This window comes from Zingiber officinale, chromosome 11A (genome assembly GCF_018446385.1).
Source record: "Zingiber officinale cultivar Zhangliang chromosome 11A, Zo_v1.1, whole genome shotgun sequence".
NCBI lineage: Eukaryota > Viridiplantae > Streptophyta > Magnoliopsida > Zingiberales > Zingiberaceae > Zingiber > Zingiber officinale.
Genome location: NC_056006.1, coordinates 16,308,842 through 16,328,016, shown reverse-complemented (window position 1 = coordinate 16,328,016; position 19,175 = coordinate 16,308,842). Strand labels below are relative to the sequence as shown.

Here is a 19,175-nt window from a genome sequence, read left to right as displayed (position 1 = left end):
AATCAACCCTACTCAACTACACTCGTAAAGTCCAAATCCGATTTTTCTTACCTCTTCTGCCGTCCAGGCAGGCATGTAGTAGAGTAAAATCCAAATCATACTAAAAGTCCATCCAACGGAAAGATTCCATACAATATCCATATGTAAGTCCAAAACAAAACTAAAACAAAGTCTGATAGCGAAAAGCTAAAATGAAACAACAACTCAAAAAAAAACCAGCAGCGGAGTAGCACTACGTGCAGTGGGGACTAGCGACTGGAACTCCCTCCTGACAGCATCAACCTGAAAATAACAACAATGGAGGCGGGGTGAGTCCAACACTCAGCAGGTACAGTTGATATGCAAAGTAAAGAAACAACACCTAGCACTAATCATGCGTACAGTCTCCTGATAAGAAAGATAAGAATGCATCTGAAATAAACAGGAGAATACTGTACTAACCAGATCCTGAGTATAAGGTCAAAACAGTCCGAGGGATAAGGAAATCCTGTATGCATGTCAAACATAGGTATCCAAACAATATGCAGCATATAAATGCAGCAAACACAAACACAAGCAATAAATGCATCATGCATATGATGCCAATGATGCGTCCTGGTCACCCCTGACGCCAGTCGATCATCTCACACACAATAGTGAGGCCGAGTGGGTAGGGCTGTGACAACCGTGCACTCTGTCGTCACTACTCCTGATGAGTGACCGAGTGGACGGGATGCTGTCGGAGTACACCTATCCTCCTACCCCAAATCATAGATGGGGGAGCGCAATGCTCTCAACTCCCGGTACTCAAAGACGGGGAGGAATCCCTGCCGGATAACACGTTGTGTCACACTACCCATGAGCGGACCAACGGTGCCTAACAGAGTCCCTGCTGCAACACACTCAGTCTGAATCGACCACTAACCCATGAGTGGTGGTGTGTGCAGATCCATGTAACTGGCGATGTGCTCAACAATAATGGAGCGGACTATCGCACAGCATGCAATCATGCAAATGGTGCATGGCACTAACCACAAGAATATCCTGACCTAATCCACATATATATAAAAATGCATCAAAGGTCAACGAATCCAAAACAATCCCAAGGTATACAGAAGGTATAAAACCTAGGTCCTGAACATGGTCAAGCATAGCATATCACTACCCCTATAAGCATGTATAAACAGGTAAAATATACCTGAGATGCTAAACCAATCAATCAATCAAGCATGTAAGATTTGGGTAGTGATTAACCGAAAACAGATAAGAAACACAATTAATGCAACATGTTAATTTAATTACTAAGCATATCAAATGACATAAGTCAAAAGTACCCGCCTCCGAAAATAGAAAGGTCCAATCTGACTCCGAGATACCGTCTCGCGTCAAGGTCCTGTATTATCAAACAGATAATGTATTTAGCTATATAGCTAAATAAAAATCTCCAAACCTATTTAATAACCTTATCCTTCCTTAGCAATGGAATTGATCCCATGTAACAAAACAAGCAATGGATTAAATTCAATACCAATCCAATACTATACATAAACCTAACTCAATGTATTTACCAAATCTAACAATCCTCTACATCATGCATCAACTCCCTATGTCGTACCTCAAATCACAGCCTTGTTCAAGAACAAGAAACTGCTAGAATTTGTTGAAATCAACGACTGCCAGATCCAAGAAACCCCACACCTGCGGACCAGATCAGAAGGAAATCAAGCATGCAACCAAATGTTCCAAATACGACCCACTCACCTTGTTGGCTCGGCAGTACAGTACCAGAGCACAAAAGAGGGCAGTAAGGCAGTGTTAGGGCATGGAAGCAAGCAGTCTCCAGTGATGGTTGACACTGCTCTGTGCGGCGGTGACCACGAACCGGAATCTAGGGCAAAGGAAGGAGCTGCGGCGACGCTGGGAATCTCCACGGCAAAGGAACAACGGCACAGTGAGGTCCTTCGGTGATGTCGGCTCTAGCAGCACAGAGGCAGAAAGGAGGGCATCAGCGCTGTGCCGAGACGCGGCAGAGAGGGCTCGCGGTGTGCTGCGGGAAGAAGCGACGGTGGTGGCTCACGGCTCGCTTGGGTCGAAGACGGCGGCAGTGTTGCTCAACAAGGGCAGAGGCACCGGGTGGCCGGCGGTGGCGCCGGCTCTGTGCAGTGGCTCTGGCGTCACGGCGGCTAGGGCACGGGGCAGTCGCTGGAGCTCTTGTGACCGGTGCTCGGTGTCGGCTGTGGTGGTGGCAAAGGAGAGGAGAAGAGGAGATAGGAGAAGAGAGGCGTCGGCGCCGGTTAGGGCAAGGGAAGAAATCGAGCGCGCGGGTGGTTTCGGCGTCGGGTGCACGGGAAAGAAATAAGAGAAAAAGAAAAAGAAAAAGAAAATGGAAAAGAAAAATAAATCTTTTCCTCATTAAAACAGGGTAACCTAAACAGGTTTTTTTTTCCGGACCCCGTTTTTATCCCCGTCAACTAGTCCGTACGAGCTCCGAAAAATTCCCGAAAAATGTCCAAAAATTCCGGAAAATTCCTTTATTCATAATTATCATTTTTCCGGTATTTTACATATTATCACAAATCTATTCTATTTATCTAAAAATTTCTTAATTCCTATGAGTTTAAGTTGAGTAAGCATATATAAAAAGTTGTTAATTTTATTTAACATCTCACTAATTCTAAGTGATCGTGTAAGGTAATCTTAAGGATTGTGTGAGATGGTTCTTCAATTTTAATGATAATTTGTCTAAAATAGTTTGATCTTGTGTTAGATTCAAACTTAACTTTGGATCTGCCAAGTAAGTATTTTTAAGATAAACTTCTAGGCTATAGTGAGTCACAAGGACATCATTAAAGTAGTCATGTGCCTTCACAAAATTTTCCCAAAACATCTTACTCAAAGGACTTAATACCAAGTCTTGATCTAACTAGTTCAAATTGGACTATGGTAGCTTTAAGTAGATCCACTAAATCAATTGTACTAGGTAAAATAGATATGCATTTGACCAAGCTTCTTTAGCCTACTATCATCGCAACCCTTTCAGATCAAGATAAAATTTCTTTTTCTTACATTTGCCCTATTTATTCTTTCTATGTTACGATATAAACTAAAATTGTCATTTGAAGCATTAAATAAACAAGCAATTTAAGTAATAAAATAAAAATAAAAAATATATGTTTTCCCTAGATTAATGATATCATTTTATTTTTCCCTCCCCCCTTATACAATTTTGGTATTGTTTATCTACATAGTAAACATGTTCTTTTGGAAGCCAGAGTTTATTATTTTCTAGTTAAACAAACAATATACTATACAATTTATTAACTAAGGGAGAGTTGCCCTCTTCTTCTTGATCGTTTGAATCGGATACAGATTCTGTTAGTGCTGGGTGCATATTATTTAATCAAGAGTTTTAATGTATAACTAAGGTTAAAGTGATGTTAGTTATGATCTAACCCGTTGATGTCAAGTGTGTAGGTGAAGGTTACTTGACAATTGAAAAATCCTAGTGAGTAAAGTTAGGTGGTGGAAAAGTTCTAGTGAGTGAAGCTAAGAAACTGAAGTCTTGATTAGATGTCAGACATGTTATCAGCAATCCAAATGAGTCAGGTCAAGATTAAAGTACTGAGCCTCAGATCCTGAGACTTCTTTTATAGGCTTCATCTAGTTGATTGGAAACCAATCAGTCAACTAAAACCTTCACGTCGACTAAACTTCTTATCAAGCAACTAGTTTATCTTCTTTCCTTGCTTACTTAAATCTGATCTAATCGATCCCACAAATCCGCCTATTCGGTTGACTGAACACTTGTCCAAGCTACTGGACCGAGAATTTTCTTTACTATTTCGATTTGATCATAGCTGATCTACACTTTTCAAACTTGTTTGATTAACTAATCCTGCTGGTCAGTCAATTGGACCTTGTTTCCATTTTGGACTTGATTGTAATCCCGTTGTGCTTATCTTGTTAGGATTGATCAACTGAACCTCCCTGTTTAGTCTAGAATCCTCCGTTCAACCCAAAATTTTTTTTTTTTTTTGTAAAACAAAGTTAGCACAACAAGAATAATGATAATAAACCTGCAAAATAGAGTTAGATATATATTTATTCATGAATCAGTCTTGACAGTTAGGACTGTTTAATCTCTACTTAAAAATCTTTGTTGATTTTTTCAGTCAGATCAAATACCTAAGGTTGCCTCATTAGGATGCATCCTCACTACCTTCTAGAACTTGAAAGGTCTATGTAGAACTTACCTTACTTACTTACCAACATTTGGTCTAACTGACATGTTTGGGTTTCTTCTTCTGTTTAGTGTCTGATTGACCCATCAAGGCTTTTCTTACTTGATGTCTGGTCCAGATGATCCATCAAGTGCTCTATCAGATCATCTTATCTAGTCTTCTGCCTGGTGTATAGTCCTTCTAATTTAATAAGACCCCCTTGCCTAGTGTCCGATCCTCTTGACCCACTAGGTCTTTTCGATGTCTAATGTTCGGTCTTCTTGACCCATTAGGGCTTTTCATATTAAGTGACCTACACTCTTAACTAACATATCAAACACATAATGTCTAATTTTAAGCCCTTTTCCAAACATCAAAATAAAAGTTTGATTATCAGCGCTGACCGAACTAACATATTACACTTAGAAGACTTTGAGGAGTGTAATGGTCAAGTTTGAAGTGATTCTAAGACTCCGAAGATCATCAACGAGTTTTAGTCAAAACTCATGAAAATTTTTACCAAAATTCACTAATGACTATACATTGTCTAGAATTTTAAACTTAATACAACCTGAATCAAGAGAGTCTTAGAAACTCTTTGGTAGTGTTAATGAGTAAGTATGACAAGCCTTGGCTCTCAGTTTTTTTTTTTTTTTTTTTGATAATCCAGGTATCCAAACTCTTACAGACTTGACTACTAGTCCTGGAGGCAAGCAGCCCTCCACCCAGGTTCACCCACTAGATAAATTCAAAAGTGCTTGCGGTAGTGCATTAGTAGCCGACCTCCATAGGCCATCCATCACTATAGGTTTGTGCATGTCCCAAACTGGGTACTCGAACTATGCATCCCTCAACATATTTTTTTTTCCCAAATTAAGTGTCCACGCAGTCCCAACTGAGAATTGATTCGTGGTACTCTAAGAATCCACCTTGACACCATACCACTGCACTGTGCCTAGGAGGGGAAGCGTAGACCCTTAAATGAGCTTATACCAAATTATTTGGTTACGAAGATTTTAGAAATCCACATTTCTTAGATTAGATTGTGAATTAGGCTTGAGAGCATTATTACACACAGGAGGCTCCCAAAAGTGAAATAGTCTTAGTTTGGAGTGATTTTAAGGTTCCTAAGATCATCAATAATTTTTTAGCCAAAACTCATTGATGATCCTACAATATCCAGACTTTAAAAATTTTGACATAGTTTAATCTAGGAGAGTCCTAGGAACTCTTTGGTGATGTTGATGAGTAAGTATGATAGGCCTAGACCCGTTAATAAGTTTGTGTTAAATTATCTTAACGTTGTGAAGATTTAAAAAAAATAAATCATGTATTTCAATCTAGGTTGTGGCCACCTCTCAAGTGTGTAATGGTCTTGATTTGAATTGATTCTAAGGTTGCTAAGGCTATTAATGAGTTTTATTCAAAACTCGTTGATAGTCTTAGGCACTTCAGAAACATTTCAAACTAAGTTTATTGCACTTTTTATATTATTCTAAGTGTAATCATATCCTCAAATATGGATTTCTTAGCCTAAATAGAGAGTTGTGGATTTTTAAAATTTGCATAACTTTAAGATATTTTAAGAGCTGTGTAATGGTCCTGCCACATAATAGGGCATAATCGGAGAACAAATAAATTTAACAATCCATTGATGAGTTATGGGAAGTATACTGTTGATAACAAATTTAGTATAGTAAATTTAGAAATTGACTAGTGCACTCGACTGTCAGTAAATAAATAGTTAACTATTGATAAAGAAGGAACATAATGAAAAATAACTACATCTTTTGCTAAATATAAAGTTTAGATACATGTTTTAGATATTATAGAAATTTACTCAGTTCATTAAATTGTTATAGATTCACTATAGCTCTAGAGAAGAAGATAACACCGGTATTGGCCAAGCATTACGGGGAAGAAGTAATGCAAAGTTTAAGGTTCTTTTGCATGCTTCATGAACTTTATTTTTAAACATTATTCATAAATAATTCACAATCTCTATTTATAAATATTCATAGCTAAATATATATATCTTCAAACTTATTCATTTAGTTTAATAAGTTATTCAAACTATTTATTTGATTGTTTTTATATATATATTAAGCAAACATAAATTTTTTTATCAAACTAAATATTAAATTTTCTCATAAATATTTAATTCATTATGACACTCGATTTTGCCCAAGAAAGAAGTAATACAGGGTTTGGACCTCCATAGCAACTTGCATTTCCATGTTTCATGAACTCTCCAATCAATTCTCAACAATAAATCAGAAGAAACCCCACATGGCTCTTTTTCTCAATTGATCGTGTTTACTGTGGGAAGCAAACGGTGGAGAGTGGACCACAAAACAAATACATGTGTGCTCGTGGAGGGATAGGGATAGGGATAGAAGAGGAAGGCAAAGGAGTTCGCTAAGGTCAAATGGTCTATTATACCCTTCTTCTTCCTCCGACTTCTTCATCGTGTCCATCGAAGGATGGAACGAGATCATAATTTAGTAAACATAGGGCAAGGTGTTAAGGGTCCATTCACATTTTTATCTCTAAGTCCATTCCATTCCATGTGAGGAGGGGAGAAAAAGGTGAAGCCATGTGCTCGTAAACATATCACATGTGGGACTACAAAATTTAATGTTTTGTACTCTCTTTTCTTTGCAGAAGAATTTGTATCAATGTGAAAGGTTTTGCCCTGTCTAATAAGGAACACAAACTATCCAATCAAATATCATATTTTTTAATTGCATTTTTTTTTCTGTCTAAACCTTTTTATTTGTATTGATAGTAAAGTTAAACCATCACATTAATACGATTGACAATCAAAACGATGTCATTTGACTTATGTTGGAGCAGTTGTGGCCCTAATTATTTTAGGGCAAAAATTAAAAGATGCTTTTGATTATACTTCAACGCTGTTATAAGCAATTTAAGTTAGGTGAAATTTTATTAGCTCTGTTAAAAAATTTAAATGAGTTGGATTGAAATTTTACCAATTCATTAAAAAATAAACTTAAACGAGTTAGATCCTACAAGTTGTGGGCTACACGTGTTGGCTTATGGCGGCTCGGATTGACTTGTGGTGTACTCGAATTGGCATGTGACGGACTCGGATTGAGAAGAAATAATTTAAAATTAAAACTAAAGTGAAAAATTCAATTGCCTCGTGGGTTGATCCAATTAAAATACAATCCAAACTTTTTTTTTTTTAAAAAAAAAGAAATTTGTTAGGATCGTTGGCTAGTCTGCTTAACCCGTAATTCATCTTAAATTGAAGATTTCCTAGCTTATCCTGACCCTCCTTGGCTAGTTTTGATTCGTCAAATGATGAATTTTTGATAAGGCAGGCTGTCTCACTACGGTTCGACTCATCTAACGACTCGAGCTAATTAATATGTATAATACTATGATGTGTAAAAATAAATAAATAAAAAAATTATAAAAAACCCCCATAAAGTATTTTTTTATCAACACGTTTTTATAACATAGATAAAAAATATTCAAACTTATCAAAATGACTTCACTGTACTCAAATTCACCTAAAATATTAAAACAACCACTACTTGACTGCTACAACTATAATGGTCATTAATTAATTGCAAAACTAGTGTATTTAGTTCATTAGTGACCATTGTTCACGCAGAGCATGATAGATTTATAAAAATGATCAAAGATCGAGTCCGGATAAAATTGATAAAAATATTCTTCTATATGATATTCGGTTTAATTTTTTTAATTTATTTTTTATAAATAATTATGGAGCTGACCATATAAACGTCCAGGCCAAAATAGAATAATTTTTAGAAAAGTAGTTATCACTAATACAATATTGTAATACCTAATTAATCATTGTTGTAATAATTTTGTATATTGTAATACCTAATTAATCATTGTTGTAATAATTTTGTATATTGTAATACCTAATTAATCATTGTTGTAATAATTTTGCAATGAGTCTGTTAAAATGATTTTGATTAAATTTTATAATTTAGACCAAATAAAGATTTTTTTAATATATGAGTATCGTATATGTAAATTTTTAAATAAATTAAATAAATTTATTATTATATATGATATCCTTATGTTATTATAAATTAGGGTACTTAATTATATCATGACCGTTATAACACCATTTTTAATCAATAACAAAGACAGTTCAATCATCAAATTCCCCCTAATACAGAGTTCTAACAAAGATTTATTATAGTGCCCTCGGGGTGGTGCGATGATTAAAACATGGGGTGTTACCACATGAGATCTTGGGGTCGAAACTCGGCGCGATCGAGCATGACCTCTCCCATGTCTTGGCCATTTGCACTAATGACTAGTAGCTACCCGTGATTTATATCCTCTGTGCTGGCCTAGGGACGAGTTGGCGGGGGCACGGGGACGAACGAATAACTTTTTTTTTTTTTTTGCCACATAACAAAGATTTATTATATACATAATTTTATCTTATGACTAAAATTCATGATCATCCTATCACACTTCATCCTTACTTTAAATTTTCCTTCACCAATTGATTAAAAAGTAAATTATAAATGACTATTACTGTTATACATGTTTAAGAGAATAGGCATCCGACAGAAATCAACTATGAATGCGAGGGACATGTCAAAATTATCATCGATACATGAACGGTGGCTGATATGGATTTGCCTGTCATTTCTTGGGAACAGTAGCATGTTGTTGATAACCACGGCGGAGATGATTACAATTGGCCTCGACGTTATACGGCAGCACATGTGGATGGAGGACCACACCCATCCCCGGCGGTTGGTACTTCAACTGCCACCGCTCCATGTGCCCGCCGTCGCTATCCGGCGAGCAGCCAAAACTCGTTTTGTCTCTTTGCCCTAGGCAGCGTCGCGCCGCCCATTGCCACCGTGCCTATAAATGCCCCTCCTCCATCGCCACAAGTCCACACAGCAACCAACACCCAGTCTTCACTTCGATCCCCTGTTCTCTCCTCCGATGGCCGCCGGCGCTCTCTTCTTTCTCCACTTCTTCTTTCTCTTATCCGGATACGCCTTTGCGGACTCCTACGGGTGGGAATCCGCCCACGCCACCTTTTACGGCGGCAGCGACGCCTCCGGAACCATGGGTCAGCTCCATGTCTACAGTTTTTAAGAAATGTTTCCGGCGAACTCTTAATTTGCTGACTTTTTGTATTGGATTGATTGTTCGCTGTGCAGGAGGCGCTTGCGGGTACGGGAACCTCTACAGCACGGGCTACGGCACCAACACGGCGGCGCTCAGCACGGCGCTGTTCAACGACGGGCTCAGCTGCGGCTCTTGCTACGAGTTGCAGTGCGCCGACGACCCCCAGTCGTGCCTCCCCGGCTCAATCATCGTCACCGCCACCAACTTCTGCCCCCCAACCTACGACCTCCCCAGCGACAATGGCGGCTGGTGCAACCCCCCGCGCCCGCACTTCGACCTCGCCCAGCCGGCGTTCCTCCATATCGGGCAGTACCGAGCCGGCATCGTCCCCGTCTCCTTCCGCAGGTGCTCCATTCGCCATTTAACTTCCCTCGCCGGAATCAAGCAGTCACTAAAGCTCTGTTTTTTGTTACTCTACACTGCAGGGTGCCTTGCGTGAAGAAGGGAGGAATACGGTTCACCATCAACGGCCATTCCTTCTTCAACTTGGTCTTGATCACGAACGTGGCCGGAGCCGGCGACGTGCACTCCGTGTCGATCAAGGGGTCCAAGGGCGGGTGGCAAGCGATGTCGCGCAACTGGGGCCAAAACTGGCAGAGCAACTCGTTACTCGACGGGCAGAGTCTCTCCTTCCAGGTGACGACCAGCGACGGCCGGACGGTCACCAGCTTCGACGTGGCACCGGCCGGGTGGCAATTCGGCCAGACCTTTGAGGGTGGACAATTCTAACTAAGCTCATCAAGGAATTAAGGCTGATCGGACGCAGAGGTAGCTAGCTCATCAGGCAGCACCCGCAGGAGCCTCCTAAACTCTAAACCCCCCTAAACTATACACTATATATATACCCTGTAATTTAAAAGGCATTTGTGGAAATTATGGAAGCCAGGGCTTACCTTACAGTTACAGGGAAGGAAGGTAATGCACCTCAACCTAATTATGGATGTGTTGTGGAATTATCCACTCGAGTTCCTCTTATTTTATTAATATAATTTTGGTTTATTTGATTGAAGGAACAAACTGTTAGGCGAAATCTAAAATTATAGAATTACAATAAAATAGAAAGATTTATTCCTGGATATTACAGTAAAGGCAGCTTTGTTAACGATGAACAGACGTATATGATAATTACAGTTTTTTTTTAAAATAGATAATTCGTTTCTTCTATGCGGTACTTAAAAGCTCGAATGAATAATCGTTTTTCTATATACAACAACTAAACCATGCACCTTTAGCAATCATACAATGAATGGTTCCGGTCTGAGATCGAGGGAGGAGTCAACTTTTACAAGATTGTCCTATAACGACTTTTATAGAGTAGATGCTATTGGATCAGTTTCTTCAATCGGGTCGGCTTCTACTGGGTCGACTCGTAACTAATCTGCCTTAAGCGGGTTGGCACATAGCCAAGAAAATCCTAACAAATCGGCTCTTCTGAAAGAGACTAACCAGAGGTTAGAAGGGGGCCAAGGCAACTTGACTGCCCCTCTGACGCCCAAGTTAGATTTGGAGAGAAGAACGGAGAATAGTAGGAGAGCGCCCCTTTCCTTTATTCAATCTCATCATTCCAAACGACTACATAACCTCCTGTATTTGTAACCGACACAACCCTCCAGCTGATGCTCATTACTGTTGATAAGATGATCAACAAACCGTTTGACGTGATGCTAAAAATTCCCGTAATTGATGCGCCTCTTGCTCTACTCCTCTCTAGTTCAACCTCGTTAATCCGTTGGGCAAAGCCTTCTACTGATTTGACCCTTTGTTGAATTCGGCAAAATTACTCTAAATACTAGCAAGCTAATCCTAAATTACGATTGTTGAAAAAAAGAAAAATAATATAGTTGAAAATCAACCTCTATCCAACTAGAAATATATATTAGAAAAATAATACGTAAAGAGAAAAAATCTCAGAGAAAAATTCAATGATAGACACATAAAATGATGGGACCTACAAAAATAAAATGGTGAACTATGAATTTATATGTCTATATCTGAACTTTTCCTTAAGATTTGTTCTCGTTGCATATCATTGCTCTTTATATTATTATTTGGCTAGCAAACTCACAATTGTTTGATTGTAAAATTAACATCTTTGGCTGGTTTAACAAATATTAATTGGTTGCCACATCAGCCATTAATGACTTTATTTACTTGCTATTATTTTGACTATAATATAACTAATATTTGACTAATTGACAATGATTAAATAATCATCCAATCTCCTATAAAATGGAAGTTGCATCTCTCATTAGAAGTACGAAGAAATTCTATATTCTACGCAAAAGTTACAAAGCTTCTTTTTTCTCTACGTTTCTTACTCTCAAACAAGAGGGATAATCTTTCCCTTTTTTGAGAAAAGTTTTATTACTCTATGTAATACTCTCCTTCTAACAAACTTATAAATACAAAAGTGAGTTTTTGAGAGCGGTGCGTCATCTCGTGTAATCCAAAATTTCTGTGAATTTTTTACACGATATCAAAGCAAGTTGGTTGGTTCCGATAGGATATTTTGAGTTTATTCTGGGAGCTAGATCGATCAACCTTGACAAACTTTTATACATTTTGCAAATATGGGAGATTTGCAAACAAATTCAGCACAGCCTTATTTCTGTCCATCTATCATTCTCAATTCATCTAATTACTTTTCTTAGGCAACTCATATTAAGAGATCCTTAAGGCCACTCATATTAAGAGATCCTTAAACTCAAGGAATCTTTTGAAGTATATTACAAATGATCCTCTTGCAGAGCTGGACCTTTCTTTCAAAATTTGGAAAGAGGATGAAGTATTTATTCTTTTGTTAAATTTTATGGATAAAATCCATAGAACAATGGCCACTTGTGGCTGAGTGTCGAAGGTCCTTTAGGAGCAAATGAGTAATCTGTATGGACAAAAATTAAATCTGGAAATGATCTTTAAGATTAAAAGAAATATTGTAGATATCAAAAAGGAAGAAAAGATTCTTTCCCAACTATTTGGTAACTACTAAGATCTATGCAATGAATATAATACTTTGAGGCTAATTACAACCGACCTCAAAGTTTTACAACAACAAAGAAAGGAAGATATGATATTTGTCCTTCTTATGTCATTAGAAGAATCATACAAATCATATACAACGAGAATGAGACTTGAAGCCTAACAATCAAAGGATCATGGCTTCACTGTAAACCTAGAAGAACAAAAGGCAAATAAAGTTCAAGAATCCAAAGTTGTGTGTAGATACTATAAGAAGCCGAATCACACAAAGGAAAAATATGGGCAACTTTATCCACACAGAAGGCCTAATCACTTAAATAAAAAGGATCAATCATCCCATAACTCAGCCAAGATTGTAAATCTGGAAATCACCATCAATGACATCTCAAAGCTACTCGAGTAAGTAAAAATTGTAGGTGCAATCGACCTAAATTTGATCGGTACAATCATGTTTTTGAAGTGTCCATCAAAAAGTTTAAGTTAGACTTTCATATGTATTTGATATATATTTAAGTCATGTAGGACTTAGTGAAACACATGAGGAACTTGGTGCGGCCAAGTTTGGGAAGCTCATCCAAGGGCTTGGATCCTTGAGTCAGTGAAGGATGGTGTGGAAGACATCCGAGGGACTGCCGGATGAGGAGCAACAGAGTGAAGTCGAAGGAAGCGGATTTCAAGGCAACGTGAAGGTGTTAGAATGTATACTAAAAGTCTAGCTTTTTGTAAACATTTATTTTGAAATAAGAATCACATTTGTCAAATGTCTACATTTATGCTAAATGTAGTTGTCCGCTTAATTTATATTGTAGATAACATGGTGTGAGGAGACACACAGAAGTTTATGTTATCAGTTCCTTATAAATTATAAACAGCTGCTCACAACCAAGATGGAATGGGACAAACCATTGGAGTGGTTGTAGTGTAATTAAGTGTTAGTTTATCTTGACTAATAAATTACACTAGTACACTATGAGTCTATTGAGCAGGACCATTTGAGATAGTTTCTTTTATACTGACTATATTAAAGAACAAAACCTCTGTTATTATGGAATTACGTACTCTTAATCATGATATAATAACAAGCACGTATACTTAATATTTGTTTCTTTAATTTATCAAAGGGTGTGATTTAGTTCGTTAAATCAATAGGCCTGATAAGTTGGGAAATGATATTATTTTTATGGTGTGTTATTGATTATAGAATGAAACTGTGTCCTAGTAATCTAGGTTGATGATGCCCCCTTGAGAAGCTCATAAGGATTGGCATGTAAACCCTACAGGTGGACTTAGTCCGACATGACAATAAGGTTGAGTGGTACTACTCTTGGAGCTAGATATTAATTAAGTGAGTTGTCAATAACTCATTTAACTAGTAGACATTCAATATCTTAAACACAGGGAAACTAACACACTCATGATAAAAAGGAGCCCATATTGTAATATGGGGTTGGTGCGGTAGTGCAATAATAACTCTTTAGTAGTATGAGTTATTATTGATGAACTTGAGTTGGGTGTTCAAGGCGAACACGAGAAGCTCAAGCTCACCGGGAGACCAAAGCTAATTCCTCCTCTATGTCCCTATTTTAACCTCTTATATAAAGCCTTATATCCACCAAAGCCTAGCTTTTTAAGGCTCAAGCAAGGGGCCGGCCAAGCCTTGCTTGGAGACCAAGCTAAGCTTGGAGCCCAAAAGACTCGGGCCGGCCAAGCCTTGCTTGGTGCCCAAGCAAGGGGACGACCACACCATGATTAAGAAGGAAGTTTTATTTTTTGTAAAATCTTTCCTTTTATAGAGATCCATAAAAGGATTTAAAAGGATGATTTTAATATAAAACTTTCCTTTTTTAGATCGGTGATAAAAGGAAATAAACGGGGGTTTTTATTTTGTTAAAAACTTTCCTTTTTATGTTGGTTGGAAAAGAGAGTTTTAAATTTTAAGATCTTTCCTTTTATAGCTTTCTACAAATGAATAAAAAAGAGATTTGAAATCTTTCTGTATTTGTAGTCATCTATAATGTGAAAGAAAGATTTTAATTTTTTGATAAAACTTTCCTTTCTTGAAACCATATTTTTTTTAAATCTTATCTTTTATAGATATCCATAAAAATATTTAAAAGAGAGAGATTTTAATTTATAAAATATTCCTTTTATAACTATCCATAAAAGGGATTTTAAAAGAGAGATTTTAATTTTTGTTTAAAATCTTTCCTTGCTTGGAGCATAAGCTTGTGGCCAACCACACCATGATAGAAAAGGAAGTTTTATTTTTTGTTATAAAACTTTCCTTTTTTACCAAGACCAAGGAATATAAAAGAAGAGGGGTGCCTCACCTCATAACACATCTTCTATTCCTCTCTATTCTTCCTTGGTGGTCGCCCCTTATTCTTTCTCTTCTCTCCTTTTGTTTTCTCTCTTAGAGGCCGGCGGCATCAAAGGGGGAGATCTCTTGGTGGCTGGTTACTTGAAGGAGAAGAAGAAGAGAAGGAAGCTCTCTTGTCTAGCATCCCTTGGAGGTTAGTTGGTGGCCGGATCTTGGAAGCCTTGGAAGAAGCTTGGGTGGATTTCCTCTTAGAAGATCATCACCCACACGACGTCCTAGAGAAGGAGAGGAATACAATAGAAGATCAAGAGGTCTATAAGCTACGAAAGATATAACTAGTTATTAGTTTCCGCATCATAACTAGTTCTTCTTTTGTATAGATCTTGAAAAACCAAACACAAGAGGTTATCATTTTTGTTATCGATTTTATTCTTTTGATTTCATGTTTCGATAATGTGTTTCTATTGAGCTCTCTATAGTTAAATATAGTTTACTGTAAGAAGTTAAATATCTGATTTCTTTAAAAGGCTGTGATTAGGCAGTTGTGGATGATCTCATACCCAAGAATGCCTTGTGCCTCGCCACGTTTGACCTAGAAGCCGATCTTTGAAATATATATTTGATAACTTCTGTAATATGGTTTAACTTAGGAAGATCACATCGGTTGAACTTGGAGTAAGAATGTTAAGTTTTGTTCCCAATCCAATTTTAACTTCTAAAGGGAAATTTGGATTAATAATGTTAAGCATCGTTTGCAATCCAAATTTAACTTTAGTAGAGCACATGGGTAGCTATGATAGTTCTATGCTTGTACAAATTTTTGTACAGGGGAACTAGGATGGTATTCGGAGGAGCAACCAACAATTGGTATCAGTGCTAGGTTATAACCTCTGTGTGTTTGGTTTTTGTTTAATTATGCACATGTCATACATATTTTAGGTAGGATAATAGTAGAATGTGCAAATAGATTAACTCTGTGGTTGTAGGCTCCAACTATTATGGCCTATTGTGATTGTGTGTGACTAGACCCTTGGACATGTCAAGGGCATTTTATGTGTGTACATGATTGTACTTATTAAATACAGCAGGAGCTGTATTAGTTTTAGGATTTTACATTTTGTTCGATCTAGACTTTATGTACATTCCTTTGTGGTGTTGGTGCAACATCCCTCAGGTCAAGGTTGACCTGGTTGACCAAGCTTGAGTCTTGGTTTGGGTTTCGATGTTTGACAATGCAAGGTTGATTGAAGAAGAGTCAAGTAGGTCAAGGATGACCGGATACTTGACTGGGAAGTCCTAGTGAGTGAAGCTAGGCAGGAGGAAAATCCTGGTGAGTGAAGCCAGGTGAAAGACCTAGTGAGTGAAGCTAGGCAATTGGAAAAGTCCTGGTGAGTGAAGCCAGGCAAGAGAAATCCAGATGGGTCAAGGTTGATCAGACATCTGGTCCTGGTGAGTGAAGCCAGGCAAGAGAAATCCAGATGGGTCAAGGTTGATCAGACATCTGGTGAGAGTCCAAGTAGGTCAAAGGGATTGACCGGATACTTGGCACGAGAAAGAAAAGTCCAAGTAGGTCAGAGGGACTGACCGGATACTTGGCAAGAAGAGAAAAGTCCAAGTGGGTCAAAGGGATTGACCAGACACTTGGTGAGAGAGTCCTAGCTGGTCAAGGGTGACCGGATGCTAGGTCTTATGTACCAACAAGTCATGGTTGACTAGATGTTGGTTTAGGGGGCTTTGGACTTGGTTTTGGGCAAAAACCAAGTTTGGATTGATCCGTGGATTGATCCAGCAGGTTTGGATTGATCCGTGGATTGATCCAGCAGGTTTGGATTGATCCGTGGATTGATCCAGCAGGTTTGGATCGATCCATGGATCGATCCAGCAGATCTGGATCGATCAGTGGATCGATCCAAACGATTTGGATCGATCCGCCGATCGATCCGGTGAGTCCCCGCGAACAGAACCCCTCTGGATCGATCCGTGGATCGATCCAGAGGTCCCAATCGATCAGTGGATCGATTGGGACGCTGCTGCTTCGCACGATAAGCGCTGGATCGATCCGTGGATCGATCCAGGCATGTTTCCAGAGCACAGAGGCGATCCGTGGATCGATCCAAAGCCTCCCTGATCGATTGGGAGCAATCCAATCGATTGGGATTCGACCGTTGGCGTCGTTTATAGCTGTTGGCGTGCGATTCCTTCAGCAGAACTTCACCGATTCATTCCAGATTCATCACAGCTCCTCCCCAGCACTCTCTAAGCTCCTCACCGCCAGTTCTTGAAGGTTCTTGGAGGTTCATCCAAGTCAAGAGGCGAGTTGCAACGAGAAGAAGAAGAAGCTAGGGTTTTTACTGCATCTCTTGTAAGCTTTTGCTTATTCTTTACTACCCTTTCTTCTACTTGTATTGAGAGTCTTGTAGGGCTTCTCCGCCTTCGGTAGTTACCGAAAAGGAGTGTTTATTAGTGGAGGTGTGTGTGTGTGCGTGGATCCTTGGACTAGTCACCTCTTGTGAGGTGGATACCAAGTAAAATCCTATTGTTAGCATTGTTGTAGTTTGTTTCTTTGTATTCCGCTGCGCATCACTTTGAAGAAACAAGCAACGAAGCACGACGAGCACACGCGAAGCTATTCACCCCCCCTCTAGCTACTTTTCGGTCCTAACAAGTGGTATCAGAGCCCGGACTGCCAGAAGGTTTAACCGCCGACTGTGCACAAGAGCTATGGTCTGATTGAACCATGTGAGTACAATATTGACCTCGAACAAAGAAAGTGGGGCTCCTATGTTCGGATCAAGAGGACCAGACACCAGGCAGGAAGTCCTAGTAGGTCGGGTGGACCGAGGGGCAGAAAGTCCTAGTTGCGGCTAGGTAAGGAAGTCCTAGTAGGTCGGGTAGACCGAGGGGCAGGAAGTCCTAGTAGGTCAGGTAGACCGAGGGGCAGGAAGACCTGGTGGGTCGAGGATCGGACGTGGGAAACCCATGGTCCTTTGTTTGAGGGGGGGATTGTTGGGGTTGCAAGGTTGCAAACATAGTCCCACATTGAAAACATATGGAAAAGATCATGGGTTTATAAGAGAAAGATATCTCCATTGGCATGAGGCCTTTTGGGTAGAGCCCAAGAGCAAAACCATGAGGGCTTAGGCCCAAAGTGGACAATATCATGTAATTGTGGAGATATCTAAATTCTTTTCGATCCTACAAGTGGTATCAGAGCGAGGTTGCTCTTCACCGGAATCACCGCCGGAAGGGGCAAACATATCAAGAAAAGCTAGAGGGTGAAGAAGTTGGAGCAAATTCTTCAAGTTCAAGACTTTATCAAGCTCAACTTCAAGATGCAATTCCAAGATGGGCTTGGATTTGACACAAGGGTGGCTCCACCATACACTTCTACGAGTTTCGATTCTTGGAAATCAAGAATCGAAAATTTTCTTATGATGGAGATAGAGCAATGGTTTGCTCTAATGGAAGGCTTCAAGGCTCCAAGAAATTCAAAGGGCAAAGTTCTAAAGAAAAGCAAATGGAGCCCGGAGCAAGTCCAAAGGTGCGAGGCAAATGACAAAGTGACCAAGCTTTTGGTCAATTTATTGCCAAGCACCATCCTTTGCAAAATTGGAGAGTTTGAAGATGCAAAGGAGCTATGGAGCAAATTGGCCAAGCTTCATGAAGAGATCCCTCCACTGTACAAGATCATGAAGAATCCAGAGGGTGACTCTTTGGAGCAAGACCAAGAGGAGGACTCGAGGTTGAGAGGCTTAACCTCAAGAAGAGGAAATCCAAGAAGCTTCATCCTCAAGGAATGCAACGAAGGGAACAAGGAGGAGCATACTCCTTGTTTCATGTTCAAGATGATGAAGCCTCCACCTCTAGGATTGAGGGGAGCAATCCATGGTGCCGCCGGATAAAGAAGAAGGACAAGCTTCTACATCCGGGTCAAGTGAAGAAGAAGAAGATGGTGCCACCTCCGAAATTCAAGAAATAGCAAATGGAGGAGCAAGTGCCATCCCTACACAAGAAGGTATAAATGTTTCAATTAAAAATAAAAATCATATAATATGTTTTGAGTGTAGGGAAAGAGTGTAGAACAAGATGATGTGTGCCAACTTAGACAAGAAGAAGGGTCAAGTGGCGCAAAAGGGCAAGGAGAAGCCCGAGGAGACCATTCCGGAACAAAGAAGAGCAAGGAGCATATCATATGCTTCTCTTGCAATCAAAGGGGCATTACCGGAGTCAATGCCTCAAGGGAAGAAGATGGTCAAGGCTCAAGGAGGCATTAGTCAAGGGGAGCCTCCAAGGTAAAGAAGAAGGTAACATTTATTGAGCTTATCCCTTTACATTATGGTAAAAAGCATGATAGTTCTAATTTTTATCATTTTAATGCGATTTACCATAAGAATAGGAAGCATGAGGGCTTTAAGGAAAAGCATGTGGCCCTACATGCCAAAACTACTACACCTAAGGCTAGGAATGTAGGTAAAAGTCTAGGCAAGAACTCTAAGGATTGTAGCTACAAGCCT

General features: G+C 39.2%; 1 protein-coding gene across 1 annotated transcript; it reads left to right on the top strand.

Moving 5' to 3' along the window:
* Positions 1-9,128: 9,128 nt before the first annotated feature.
* Positions 9,129-10,324, top strand: LOC122032591 (expansin-A4-like). The gene is made up of 3 exons (XM_042591897.1): positions 9,129-9,303; positions 9,395-9,707; positions 9,788-10,324. Exons 1-3 carry the CDS (start codon positions 9,174-9,176, stop codon positions 10,089-10,091), a joined length of 747 nt encoding a protein of 248 aa, XP_042447831.1. The 5' UTR covers positions 9,129-9,173; the 3' UTR covers positions 10,092-10,324.
* The last annotated feature ends 8,851 nt before the right edge of the window (positions 10,325-19,175 follow it).